We start from the raw sequence: 13,865 nt of genomic DNA, 5'->3' as shown, positions 1-13,865 counted from the left end.
GTAAATGCATGTCTTAATGCGACCATCAGCTGGAAGAATGCTAAAGCTGCTACAGCAACACTAGTACTACGGCTAGCCTCGTTCCCCCTCCCTCCTCACTTCCTGCAGGCTTATACTGTGTGCAACTGCATGGTCACTCTCTACTGGGATATGGTTGGGGGGTAGGCAGAGGGGGGGTCAGGTGGGGGGGAGGTTCAGTTTATGGAACCTTCATTTCAGACGTTCATGTCTGAAGAATGGGGCGTGTCCCTGGTTTGGTCTTACAATTCCATGCTCTAAGTTTTTTTTTTTTTGTTTTTTTTTTTTGTTTTCCCCTTGTTTTTTTTCCTCTCTTCACATTGCGAGTATGTTTCTACTACCTAGTGCTGAGCTTAACGTGTAACCAGCTGCTCCATGTTAAGACTTGGGAGTGTTATAACGGTGAGGACTGCTGCTGGAGAGGTCGTCCACTGGACCCCTGAGCCATACTGGCTCTGGTACACTGGGTCCAGCTGTGTGGTCTCTATAGACACTGACTGAATAGTCTGTTCACCCGCTTGTTTGCTTCTGTCTGTGTACCATCTGTGTAAACTGTCAAGTGTTTTATTTTCAATTTTTTTTTTGTGTTTTGTTTATTGGCTGTGCACTTTTTTTTGTTAATTAACAGTAATGAACAAATAAAAGATTTTAACTTCCTTTGAGTCTGACGTGTTTTAACTGGCCACTCTGGATCACTCATTACTTGTTCATAGAATGTAATAAGGTCTTGTGTGTGGTTTTTTTTGTTTTGTTTTTTTTTCCTTTCCCTATTGGTTTTGACCGCATTGGGAATAAATGTTATTTTCTTTTCTGTGAGCAGTCTGTATTCATAAAGCATTTGAGTTGGAAAAGCTGATCTAGGATCAGTCATGCCTTTTAGCTCATCGTGGATAAGGTTAGGATGTGGACATGGGAATCCTGATTCCAGACCAGCATTGCTGCTCAGAGATGCTTCATTAACACAGGCCCTGGTCCAGGAGGAGGAGGAGGAGGTGGCTGTTGGCTGTGCCGGGCTTGTGCTGGGTAGAGAGAGAGAGAGTTCTCAGCGGTAATTATGTGGGCGAGCGAGCGCTGGCACTGCCGGCGTCTCGCCGCCATCCTGCCTCCGCTGGGAGGGCGGGACTTCAGCGGCCGGTGCAGCCTCGTGTTTTAGGTCTGGAGAAGAACCTGCGCGTTAGTCAGCGAGCCTGGGGAACCTCCAGAGGCATCGGCTCTGCCAGGTTAGTCACTGCGCAGCCTCACTTAGGCTGCTGACCTTATCACAGAAGCCAAACTGGCTTAACACGGCGGGAATTACTCCCTAGGTACTTCTGACAAGTCATGATATTGTGTGTGTGGTGAGGGACCATTGGTCTGAACTGAAGGTAGGATGTAACTGCAAATCTGAGAATATCAAGGGTCTTCTAAACTTCTGCATGGATGAATGGTTCCAGTTCCCTCCAAATGAGAGGGAGTAGTACCAAGTACTAATCACATGGGTGTCTATTGTGGAACTTTTTTTGTGTTATCTGAAAAATGTTACTTTGTTTGATTCCACTGAATCATTGATAAAGTTTTTTTTCGTATGGGAAATTTACATTAACTTTAATTGTGACCCTGAGCTCTTATTTCAAGGCTTGGGAGTCACCTGAAATCTGATTTCTGTAATGAGATGGATGAAGAATAATTTTAATGTCATCAGTGCAATGAAAAAGCTAAACAAATTTGTAATAAATGATTTAAAACACATTTAAGTACAATAATGTAATATACAACTATTGACTTCAGTCTAAAATGTAAAAATGAGCTGATGAAGGATCCACTCCTAACACTTCTACTAACCCTTTTTATAGCTCTGAAACAAACTCTATCCTGCTTCAATCTGAACAATTACCATATTCTAAACTCTAAATCTCACCCTAAATCCTATTTTTAGACTTAAGTGACTGGCAATATGTTGATTTTCTAATGAGATAATCAAGAGCTATTTTAATAGATTCAATGCAATAAAAGCTCATTTAACCAGGAGAGTGCGGTAAGGTAAATTCAGTGTGGGTGTAGAGAAGAGTAGGCGACGGTTATCCACAAGTTTTTGCTTTTTAATTTTATTTGCGGTTCATATAAACTTGGAAAACACTTTGAATGTCATAGTGTTGTATAAATTACATCTATAAATTATGTTCAAATAATACGTGGATATGGGCAAATGTTCACAGTTTTGTGATGTACAGAGAAAGAATACAACCAGATTAAATAGACTAGAGAATAATTGTGCCTCTTGGTATTTATATTTGGCAAATGAATTTGGCAAGGACAATACATGGAAACCGGTTGAAACCAATGTTCAGTTGGTAAGATAAGATATTTGCAACCTATATTTTCGGTTCTACAACTGCCACTTGTTTTAATACAAAGATAACCTATTTTTCTAATTGTTTAATACACGTTTGTTTCCAAATGTCACGACACAGGAAAACTACTTGGTCCAGTCAGGGCAAGTGGTCCCCAAAATCAGGCATTTGTAGCTGGGCAGTCATGCCACTTACGTTCTCTCATAGAAAACGATGGAGGAAGGATTATTTTACCTGACAATCCCATGCTGTGTGCTTCGGGCCACTTACCATATCCCTGGTAATATAGTTGTTTTCCCCTCATACCTCAAAACACACTGTAACTAATTAATTTCTTCATATTTATTTTATGCATCTCATTCTCCATGCATTCCAACGATAAAAACAAATATGTAGAATTACATAATTTTTCCCTTCTTGGGCAAAGGACTAGCCTTTTGTATTTTGCTGATTTTCTGGTAAAACAGGTTTTTCATCATAATGACTCAAAACACATTGTATTTGTTGTTTTCTTAATATTTATTAAATATATCTCACTCATATTTCGCATAATAAATGCCTAAAAACCCATTGCATCCTTCATATTTATGAAATATATACGCTGCATTTCCAAAAGTATGTGGATACCCGGACATCACACCCATATGTACTTGTTGAACATCTCATTCCAAAACCATGGGCATTAATATGGAGTTTGGGCATTTAATATGGAGTCACAGCTTGATGTTCCTGATGATGGAATCAGCAATGGGCTGGGGGCCATGGTCCTGAGAAGGAGCTGCAGCCTGAGGGATGGACTGCAAGTGTGTAGGGGCAGCACGTGGCCATTCCTGATGGGCTGCAGGAGAAGCTACATGTCTCGACACAGCTATTGGCAGTGAAGGCAGCGCAGGAGGCGAAGAGGGATGGGGAAAGAGGGTATCCATGCAGGGAGGATCGCTCCAGTTTGTCCAGGATAGGGAACCTGTTGGTCAGCTGGAGGTGAAGGGGTGGAGGAGGGGTGACGAGAAAATCCCCTGTGACCACATCTACTGGCTATAACCATCAGCAGCGAGGGGAGGAGGGGAGATGAGGGGAGAGAACAGCATCCAGCCCGGGTTATCCTCCAATTTTAGGTTCTCCGGCAGAAGGAGTGCCTGACACTGCATTTATCCCCGTGGCTATTTATATATTAATTAAAAGTGACTGTTTTCACCAAACTCACTGGATTCTTGAAGACAAGTACACAACTATGACGTGCAACCAGCCAACTCATTTTCCAGATCTGTTTTTCAACCAGGCTCTTGTACACTCTGAAATAAGGAGTAAACCAGCACCCAAATCAAGCATTTTAGAACATGAGAGACAATGAGATAAGGAACCATTATCGCAAGTGTCAGCATCAAGCCCAAGTCAAAGACCATCAATGACTGAACACTGTGAGAGTCTCAGACTGCCTTTCCCACCACAATGAGCGCCTTTGATTGGTTAAATCACAGAACCATCTCTAGCACTTTTTTCATGAAACTCCCTTGAGAAAATGCTCTTTCTTACACCACAGACTCTATAGATACTCTGCACTTTCCACTGTGAAACTTTCTACAGATAAAGCAAATGTTACTTTCGTATCTGTGTGACTGTTTTTGTGCTTTTTGTCCTTTAGTTTGCCAGTGAGGACAACCGGTGAGGGCGTCGTGATTTTGGGGAGAACATTGATCAATGAGCTTAAATTTTGATATCTAAGGTTCTGAGCTTAGGATGCATCACCGCACCTCATCATGCATTCCAATTTCCTGCTCCCGACAACTGTTCTAAATTGCATTCCCCCCATCAGCACTTCATCACATCCGTTGTTTCCTTTCAAAATTAAATGGTGGCAGAGAACTGAAGGATAAATCCAGCTTAAGTATTTTCTGTCATTAGTTTTTTTATATATTTTTTTTTACGCGTGTCACTCGAGGACTGCAGTCCTGGTTACATGGTGCGTGTGCCGCACGGCATACTGCTGTGGAGTCGTTGACCTCTCAGGAGAGGCTCAGTACTCACCACACATTGCACTACCTCCCCTGCCCCAGTACTGGACTGCTTTGTACCCCTAAGGCGCCAATGGCAAAAAAGGATCGGCTCTGATCTCCCAACATTCAAACTGTCCTCTTGATCATTGTCCTTGTTGCAAAGGGGTTTTTATCCATACTGTAGAGGTGCGGTGGGGCAGCACTGCCCCTCACAGATCCTGGGTCAACAGTTTGATGAACAGCTCCCTTTGGAGTTCTCCTGCATCTCCATAAGCTTCCATCCCATCGTTCAAACACACTGCCGATATTAAGCGACATTTCTGAATTGTCCTGCCTGCCAGTCATCCTAATGTCTAATGTGTGATTTCCGCTTTCTCCCTGAGGGAAAATGAGTTTGGCTGAGACCTGTTCCTGCCACCAGAATATAGGTACTGCTGTGTTTTTAATTGTTTTTTCTTACTCTGTGTCTCACAGTATTCATTCATTCATTCAACCTTTATTCAGTAGGGTATTATACACAATCAAGACTGTTTTGTGCACCTTATTTTTATGACAAAGCGAAATGCTCACTTCTTGCTTGCATTCCTTGCGTTGGCTCCCTGTGCCTGAAGTAGTTTTCACTCCTGGTCTAAAGAGAGCCACAGGGCCTGCAGTTGTTTCCATCTTAAAATCAGCAACGAAAGGAGAGCTGAGACTACCACTGAGGTGAGTTAGCAGTGTAATCAACCGCTTTAATTGGTTAATCATTTGCTCTGTGGCAGGGGTGACAAACCTTTTTTTGAAAAGGGTCGATGTGGGTGCAGGCTTTTATTTTATCCCAGCACCACGACACCTGGTTCAACTAATTAAGTAATCACGCTCTTCAATCAAGACCGTGATAAGTAGAATCAGGTGTGTTATTACTGAGCAAAAACTAAAAACCTGCAGCCAATCAGCCCTTTTCAGATTTGAAACCCCCTACTCACGGAACAAAACCAAAATAATTCACCCTAACACCCTCCAACGGCTGATCCAGAGAGTACTGTTCCATTCCAAGATTTTATTAGAAATTCTTCTCTTAATTATTTCTTTAGGTCAATCATATCTTGATTAGATTTTTAAAAAAATAATCAGCTTCTGCTGCAGGCTGCACTTGTATCCTAACTGTTGTTTTGTGGCTCAAAATGAAAGTCAACCAGCACTGAACGGAGAGAGCTGTTCGGAAAACTAAGCCAAAGTAATTGGTTGAAACAAAACCCAACACATACACTAGCCCCTCCAGGACTGCAGGTGTAAAAACAGCCTAAGACGATGTACATTTCTATATGTGACCTGCTGGTCAGATATAACACTATGGGTTGTGTTACAGATGCTGAGCAGCAATGTTTCTCCTGGGGCTGACGAAGCTGCCAATCCTGCTTGTGAGGAGCCGGGCTGTTCTGCACCTGCTCATCGTCACCTAGACACCTTCGGACCTCTTTGATCAGTATACCTTACACCAGGGGTGGGTGTCCAATCTGATCTGAAATGGGCCGATATGGGTGCAGATCTTTGTTTTAGCTCAGCATTGAGATTGGACATCCCTGCTATACACCAGTCGGCTCAAGCTGATCCTGTGCATGCTATGGTCAGAGGTAAAAAATACCCCAAATGTGCAATCATATCAGAGCAGTTTCTATGCCTATGATTATATGGGTGTTTAATTACGTGTATAAGATAATTCAATAGATTTTACCTTCTCCATTTCATCTACTTGGACCACGTAAGTCCACTGCTGTGGATAGTTTAGAAATACAAATATTTATGTAGGCTTTGTAAGTACTGTGAATTTTGGGAAATTCTGGGGGAAAAGTAGGGAGGAGGCTTGGAATTATAACAAGATATAGACGTACACATGACAGGATGTTGGGCACATTTTGTATGCGGGATAATGCCCCGGGCAGACAGATGTAATTCATTTTTAATAGCACAGCAAACGTGCCGCTGTGACATGACCTTTGCGATCCATGCCAGGTTATCGGCTTTCACTGTTTACATGCGTGTTGTTCCTGTGCATTGTCTATAAAATGGAGAAGATGCCTTCGTCACAGACATGCTAATGTAATACACTGGGAAAAAATGCTCCAATGGATAAACCTATAATTTGTGATTACACCTGTGTGTTATAGGTGTGACAAAACGAAGTAATTTTAGTTTTACTCAATGAAACATTTGTTTCAGTGTATAGTACGTCTTTATATAAATAGGTATATAAATTATGCTGCTGATTTTTTTATTTTTATACACTCACATGCTCAGGTTGATGACATTCATGGTTGAATTTCCTGCAGTAACATGATAATTTGTGTATAGCTGTCAACATATTGAATGCTGCGTTGGTCTATAGTATGCTGAAATCATATTATGACATTAACACTTGTTATTTAATACTTTGTTATAGACATTGGATCACCAAATGTTTCCTTTATGGCACAGCTTTTACAGATGTTGACATTACATCCTGTTTTAAATCATAAATCCTGTTTTTGTTGTATTGCAGAAGCTATCTTGAATTTTTCCATGATGATTCCATGGCAAACTTTCTACTTTCCGTAAGTACGGAAAGTTGTCTTGACAAAAGAGTCCTCTTCTGGGACCTGCGTTAAAGTGCCCTCGACGTTGAACGTTCTAGAATGGAACCCATCAATAACTAATGATCATGAATTTTACAAGACGCGCCAGAGAAGAGCTCAAATGACGTCTGACTGCACACCGTGCGTTCTACCTGGGGAGAGGGGGAAGAGAAACCACCAATAAAAGCAGCCCATCTAAAACACATAAATCTGCCCCCCTGCAAACCATTAATAGCCATCACTGCTGACTTCATTTAATTGGGGTTTACTCTGTCACAATTCACGGGCCTGGGAACTCAGACTTTTAGCCGGAATTTCAAACAGCATCTATTGCAGAGGAGCATAAAAGAGCGTCTAACCTCTTTAATGCCGAGTTTGTAAACCTTGCTGGCACATTTATATGCACACACACACACACATTTGGAGGCTTGATTAAGCACTCCTAATAAAACTTATAGAACCATAATAATTCCAGGGCTTGACAGGTTGGGAGGCCTGGGTTGCACTAAATGAAGCCTTCTGACTCTCTTGAGACCAGCCGTTGGGCTGAGGTGAGTGCACATCTGGGTGTGCACACTGCATGGACCCACAAACACACACACACACACACACACACACACACACACACACACACACACCTTTCGACAGCACCACGCTCACAGACGCGCGAGCCATTCCCTTGAATGAGGCACAGGAGACAGAAGACTTCTTCTAATCTTTATACATGATAATAGTCACCAGATAAGATATACATTATATGTATACTACGAGAACACGGAGGATACGGGTACAGAAACGATTACCGGTTACCTAACCTGCAGGCTGAGGAACAGCTGGCCGTGGGTTTGCCTTCAGAGGGGGGGGGGGGGGGCGGGCGCGGCGCCAGGGCGCCGAACCGGAGCGCTTTCTCACCTCATCATCCGCCGAAACGCTCCAGCCGGGGCGCGTTTAGCGCTTCCCGCTAGCTCGTTCCAGGCTGGGAGACGGGAGAGAAAGTGCGCCAGAAAAAGGGGTGGGGGGGGGGGGGGTATGGCGGTAAGGGGGGGGTATCGATCTGCCGCGCCGGCCCCGCGTCCCGCTCTGGGCAAAGACAAACCCACGGAGAGAGGCTTCCCCGCACACGGCTCATAAAGGTTCATTATTGCTTACAGGAACAAGCGGTCGCGTACACTGGCACAGAGCCTGGGGCGGGGGGTGGGGGGGAGCGTGGAGTGAGCGGGCAAGGGGGGGGGGGAGTGAGGGGGGGGGACAAACCCTGAACTACATGTACACACGATCACGAGGGAGAGGAGGACGCTGGTGTACGTGTGCGCTTGTGTGTGGTGGGGGGGGGGGGGGGGCAGGGCTTCTGTCCAGGGCTGCTGGAGTGAGGGGGGGGGGGGGGCGAGGTTAAGAGTCTGAGCACCTGACCGCCGGGCCCGTGGGACAGGAGCACGACAGGAATGGAGAGAACGCACATCCAAAATGGCTACGGCTAACTCACCAGCCTCGCCTGGCTTCTCTTTTAACGGCTTGCATTCATTTTCACCAGAGCTGAGGCTGGGGAGGGAAAGACAGAGGCTGTGCAGTTCACACATGTACTACAACCCAATACTTTATCAATAGGGATTCCTGCTTGCTCCTTCCTCCACAGGATCACAATACTGTGGCCCTTTGGGCGTTAGAGCAGGACCTGTGGCCCCTCAGACTCAAGGTCCCCTGTGGCCCCACGGTCAGGCCCCCTCAGACTCAGCAGTGCTCCAGGGGCGGGGAAGTAACCACACAGTGCAGAGGGACGGTGCGTGAAAGATTCACAGACTAATGTGCCGTTTGTCCTGCAGAATTTACAGTGTTCATTTTTAAAATATCGGACTCGGACAGACCACATGCACACACCCGGAACGCACGCACACGCACGCGCACGCACGCACATACCTACACACCCTCACGTACAATTAAATATATGTGTAATTACTTATAGAATTCCAGTATACATTAGTTACCCCATGTGAAGTGGTGGTGGTGGTGGTGGTGGTGGTGGTGGAGGAGGGGTGTGTGGGTAATGTAGTCCCAGGAGCTCGTTAATGGCTCCCGAATAAGACGTGGTGAGAGGGCGAAGGCCAGGGGATTACGGGGAGGGGGTACACCACTTTCACGCGCGTTTCGGCAGGGGAAAGGGCCCAGCAGTCCTCTGGGGCGCACCTGGGGTTACAGTCCACGCAGCCGGGATCCAGCACCACTCCCACCTGCAGAAGACTGGACCACCTGTCCAGCACTCTCCAGTCAGGCCAGGTACAGTCCGCCACAGCCAGCCTCCAAAAGCCGGCCGCTCCGTCTCCGGGGAGATCCGAGGGCTGTTTCCTGGGTTACGTTTACACTGTATGTGGCGGGGAGGGGCAGGGGGAGGAGTTTGAATGCTAGGAGGAAGCTCTCCTCAGTCTTTGGAGAATGAATGCAGTTACATTCCGTACACCTCTGACCTCCTGGCAGTGAGCATCAGCTGCTGCTGCTCTGATTCCATGCCTCCGTCGATGATGACGCTCCGCGAGAAGAATTTGGCCCGCGTACATTCTAGAACTTCAGACATTCCCCTGGAGTTGGCGTGCTGCACAGCAATCCTCTCTGACTTCCCTCCGTCCCCCCTCAACGGGCTCAACACGCGAAGGTCAGTCAGCTACAAACGGAACAGTCCCGGGGGGCCACGGGCGAACACTGCGGTGACCCCCTCACCCCCCCACCCCCGCCCCTCACCCCTCCGGAGGTGGTGCTCCTTGGCGTGGGCGATCTGAGCGTCACTGGGACCACAGGCCTTTTGAGGCCCCGCTCACCCAAGCCTGCTGCTCCTCCCTCCCTTACCTCGGCCACTGGCGCCAGCTTTGAGGGGGGTGGGTTGGGGGTTTGGGCAAAATGGCACAGTGTGGCAGCCAGTGCGAATCCTGGGGGAGGAGCGGGGGGTGGGGCAGGCAGGCAGGGGGCGGAGCAGGGTGGAGGAGGAGAACGGAGATGTCCTCCCTCTCTCCAATCTGACCTCTTGCTTGGTTTAACAAGTCAATGAATTCCAGCTGACCTAGAGATCCGCTTGTTTACGTTCATGGGCGTATGGCAAATCCACCATAAACCCAACAGGGAGTTGGAGGAGGGGCCCAACGGCATTAAATCTGGTGGTAGGACAGTGGAGGCACCGTTAACAGAACTTTTGAGCCACTGCCCCTATATCAGTTTCGACTACCTCAACTGCAAACACAGCTAGTCAGAAACAGATAACACTTTCCAATTCCACCACAGATGGCTAAATGGTGTCACTAATACCAGAAAACAAGAACAGGGTTCAGAGCCAGTGAACCTTCTTTTCTCAGTTTTCCTTGTGGCTTGTTTGGTTATATAAGGTTACAGCTCCGTAGGCAGGGATATTAAGCAGCCATATTTAACGGTTGTCCGCAAGCGACATCGGGACGCTCTGGTGTGTCGCGACCGTCTACATCGCGTTGGACTGGAGCTCTCTATCACTACCGTGAGCTGAGGACTCTCGGTCCTGTGTATGAATGATTCGACGAACGGAGGGAAAGGCGTACTTATTCAACGGTATCCCTTGCTCGCTCATCTCAAGGTTATACCTTCTACCGTCGAGTATGGCCTCTGTGGCGAGCTGAAGCCCCCTCCTTTACGTCAGGGTCATTACGGAAAGGCACATAGCTCTGCCGGTATGACTCAACTGCCTCGCTCGACTCAGCTTCGGGCCGATCCGGTGGTGACGTCACGGCAACCCCGGGGCACTTCGACGCGACGCTCCCGCCGAGAACGGACTCGAGGCGGGCGAGGAGAGTGCAAGGCTCCATTCTGATTCTCACGTCGCTTTGAGTCCCCTCCGGCTTTCTGTGTCTGTGACCTCGTTTGCTCTTTATAAAGCTTTTTTTTTGGTCCGGGGTTTGACGTGAACGCTTAAGTCACGTAAAACCTCCAACCTGTGGACGCCAGTGTCCTGTACTGTATCTTACCTAAACGCATACTGGGTGCCTACGTGTTGAATTTATACAGACAATAGACTTGCTAATATTAGTCTTACAAGCATATATTGAGAAGAGTGGAGGCGGTAAGCAAGGAAACATCCTTTATGCCTCCATCGCACACTCACAGTACAGCTGCTATAGAGGTACTGAGGAGGAGTTACATGGAGCATTCTGACTGAGAAGCAGGGGGTATCACAGATTAGGGGTTTACCATATCACAGAGTGGGGGGGGGGGCAGGGGGCATCACAGATTAGGCCAGATTAAGGTGTGAGTGGAGCTGGGAGTGTGGGGCTCAGACCCAGTGGTGTGTGGGATGTGTGGTTTTCTGAGAGGGATGAGGGGGGCGGGGACGGGAGAGCAGGGGGGCGGGGCAGCCGCGTCAGTCACTGCTGCTCTGGGGCACCCGGGCCGCGGCCACGCCCGCCCTCCTCTCGGGGCGGCGGCAGGGGTAGGGCGCGAGGCGGGACCCGCGCGGGAGGCCGCAGGGCTCCCTGAGGCCCCCGCGCCCCGGACGGGGCCCCCACCGCGGGGACCCGCCCTCCGCCCCGCGCCGGGGCCTCCGTCCGCGGGAGAACAGGGCCGCCGCCTCCGGCCAGTGTCCCTCCGGGCGGGGCCTCTGCCGGCAGGAGGGCACGAGCGGTTTGGGCCCCGGGGAGCCGTGCCTGTGGGCGGGGCGCTCTCCTTCTTCTCGGGGGGGACGCCAGGCCGCGCCGGGCCCCCTGGCGGGCGCGTGGGCGGGGCCGGGGGCTAGGGTTTTGGGCGGGTGCGCGGGCGGGGGCAGCCGTAGCCGGCTCTCCTCTGACGTCAGGCTGGGCCCCAGCAGGCTCAGGCTAGTTCTGTCGGTAAAGGAGTCCATGCGGTCTTCGTAGCCCAGGTCGGCCGGCGCCGAGCACTGCTGCAGGGGCCACGACCCCCGACCTTTGCCCCCGACGTCCGTGCCGCCGTCCTGGCAGCCCCGCTCGCCCTGCGGGGCCTCCACCTCTTCCTCCTCCTCCTCTTCCCCGTCCTCCTCCGCCTCCTCGGCCCGCCCGTCGGCCGCCTCCTCCTCTCGCTCCCCCTCCTCCTCCTCGCCGTCCTCGGGCGTCGCCGGCGGGGCGCGCGGGTCCCGCAGGAACACCACGATGACGGTGATGTTGTCGCTGGAGCCGGCGTCGCGGGCAGACGCCACCAGCTTGTGCGCCACCATGGTGCTGTCGCCGCTGTTCTCCTGCAGGTGGTCGCTCACCACGCGCACCGCCTCGTCCGGGCTCACCGTGTCGTAGAAGCCGTCGCACGCCAGGATCAGGTAGTCCTCCGTGCCGTCCAGCGGGAAGCGGCTGTGGTCGGCGTCGCCGCAGATGTAGGGCTTGTGCTCCGAGTCGCCTGTCGAAAGGGGAGGGCGGAGTCACGGGGTCACAATGATTGGCTGAAGTCACTGACATCATATAGCTCCGCCCACTCCCCCATCACTATGCTTAGGCTGGCTATGCCTGTACTGATATGGAGTGATGGGAGAATGAGGCTTCATGAACTCCAAATTGGGTGGAGCTACAATGAGCCGTCAGTCATTGACTTGATTGACTGGATCAAAGCACAATGATTGGCTGATGTCACTGGCCTCATATAGCTCCACCCACTCTCCCATCACTAGCAAAGACATAACAAACTCTTAATTCTGCCAACATCATCCAAACATGCAGAACACGGTAACTCTCATTCCTGAATCTATTTATTTTATTTTAAGGATAAGCTTTACTAAGGACCTGCTGGCAACACCTCGTCACCGCAACCAATTCCGCATGTCAAGATCGGGCCAATTATTGCCTATTTTTGGTGTTTCAAACGATCATCACATCAATTAGCGAACTCACTTCACCGCGGTGACAGACAAGGCTAGTCGAGTCAAAACGAGCAAGCGGGCAATTAGGAATGGATGTTGTGGAAAAATAAGTGCCGGAGGACTAAACATCAGGGGACAAAAACAGCGTCGTTTGAGAGGGCCAGCAAACCAACGTCATTAAGGAGGTCTACATAGAACAAACAGAGAACGGGGGGTCAGGAAAGGCACAGAAAGGGCACTTCTTATTTCGGTTGGTGCCGCTTAAAGGAGTGAGAGAGACAGTAACTTAAGAGAGATGCAGGTCATTCTTCATAATTTTGTGCCTTCTTTGAAGACTTCGCCACCCAGAGGAATTCATCACACACAAGCCCTCATTCAGCCGAGAGAAGCGCTCTACTTTATATCCTTCATGTATTTCCAGAACAGGAAGTAAACTTTCTTTTATTTTCCCAACTTTGATATTGGAAACTCTTGTTTACATTTTTTGAGGTCATTCTGCCACAACTAACTTAAAACCCAGAAGAAACCTATTGTACATCTTGTTGCAAGACATACTTGCAGTTGCAGATTTCCAAGACATTCTAGAGGTCTATACATGTGTTTCTGGATATGTCATTCTCAGAAACAGGGGGCAGTCATGACAAGGAGAAAATGAATCCTCATTTTTAGAGTTCATATAAGTTTAGGTAAATCTCTACCACTATGTGTATGGTATCAAATTATGTAGGCTTTTGGATTTAGCAGCTAATCACATTTGGAAGTCATTTTGGTGATTTGATTAGCTAATGTGGAGTTGAGTGACTGCAGATAGAATCCCTTTTAAAGTGTGTAAATAAAGATTGTCTTTTCCAAACAGGAAGCACAGTAAGCTCCCAAATTCAGAAAGCTGTTGGAACTGCATACTCAGAATAAAATAATAGGTCATGGCACGCTCTCTCTCATACACACACACACACACACACACACACACATGCACACAGTGGTTTAGCTTCTCCTAGAACTACCGAATACCAGGTCATGATATAATATATAGAGGCTGTTGCATTTTAAAACACGTGACCAGTTGCCTCCCTCCTTCCAGCCCCTGACTGTCTCCTTATTGCTCTTGGAGATTAGGGCCTCCCAC

General features: G+C 48.5%; 1 protein-coding gene across 1 annotated transcript in view; it reads right to left on the bottom strand.

Annotated features, from left to right (window-relative positions):
* Positions 1-8,197: 8,197 nt before the first annotated feature.
* The window catches only part of ppm1e (protein phosphatase, Mg2+/Mn2+ dependent, 1E), a 54,975-nt gene continuing 49,307 nt past the window's right edge, over positions 8,198-13,865 (bottom strand). Inside the window, exon 7 of the mRNA XM_035434010.1 lies at positions 8,198-12,282. Within this exon, the coding sequence (XP_035289901.1) occupies positions 11,300-12,282 (983 nt within the window). The 3' untranslated portion in view covers positions 8,198-11,299. The remainder of the gene's footprint in view (positions 12,283-13,865) is intronic.

Source organism: Anguilla anguilla, chromosome 9 (genome assembly GCF_013347855.1).
Source record: "Anguilla anguilla isolate fAngAng1 chromosome 9, fAngAng1.pri, whole genome shotgun sequence".
NCBI classification, from domain to species: Eukaryota; Metazoa; Chordata; class Actinopteri; order Anguilliformes; family Anguillidae; genus Anguilla; species Anguilla anguilla.
This window is presented reverse-complemented; position numbering and strand designations above follow the sequence as displayed.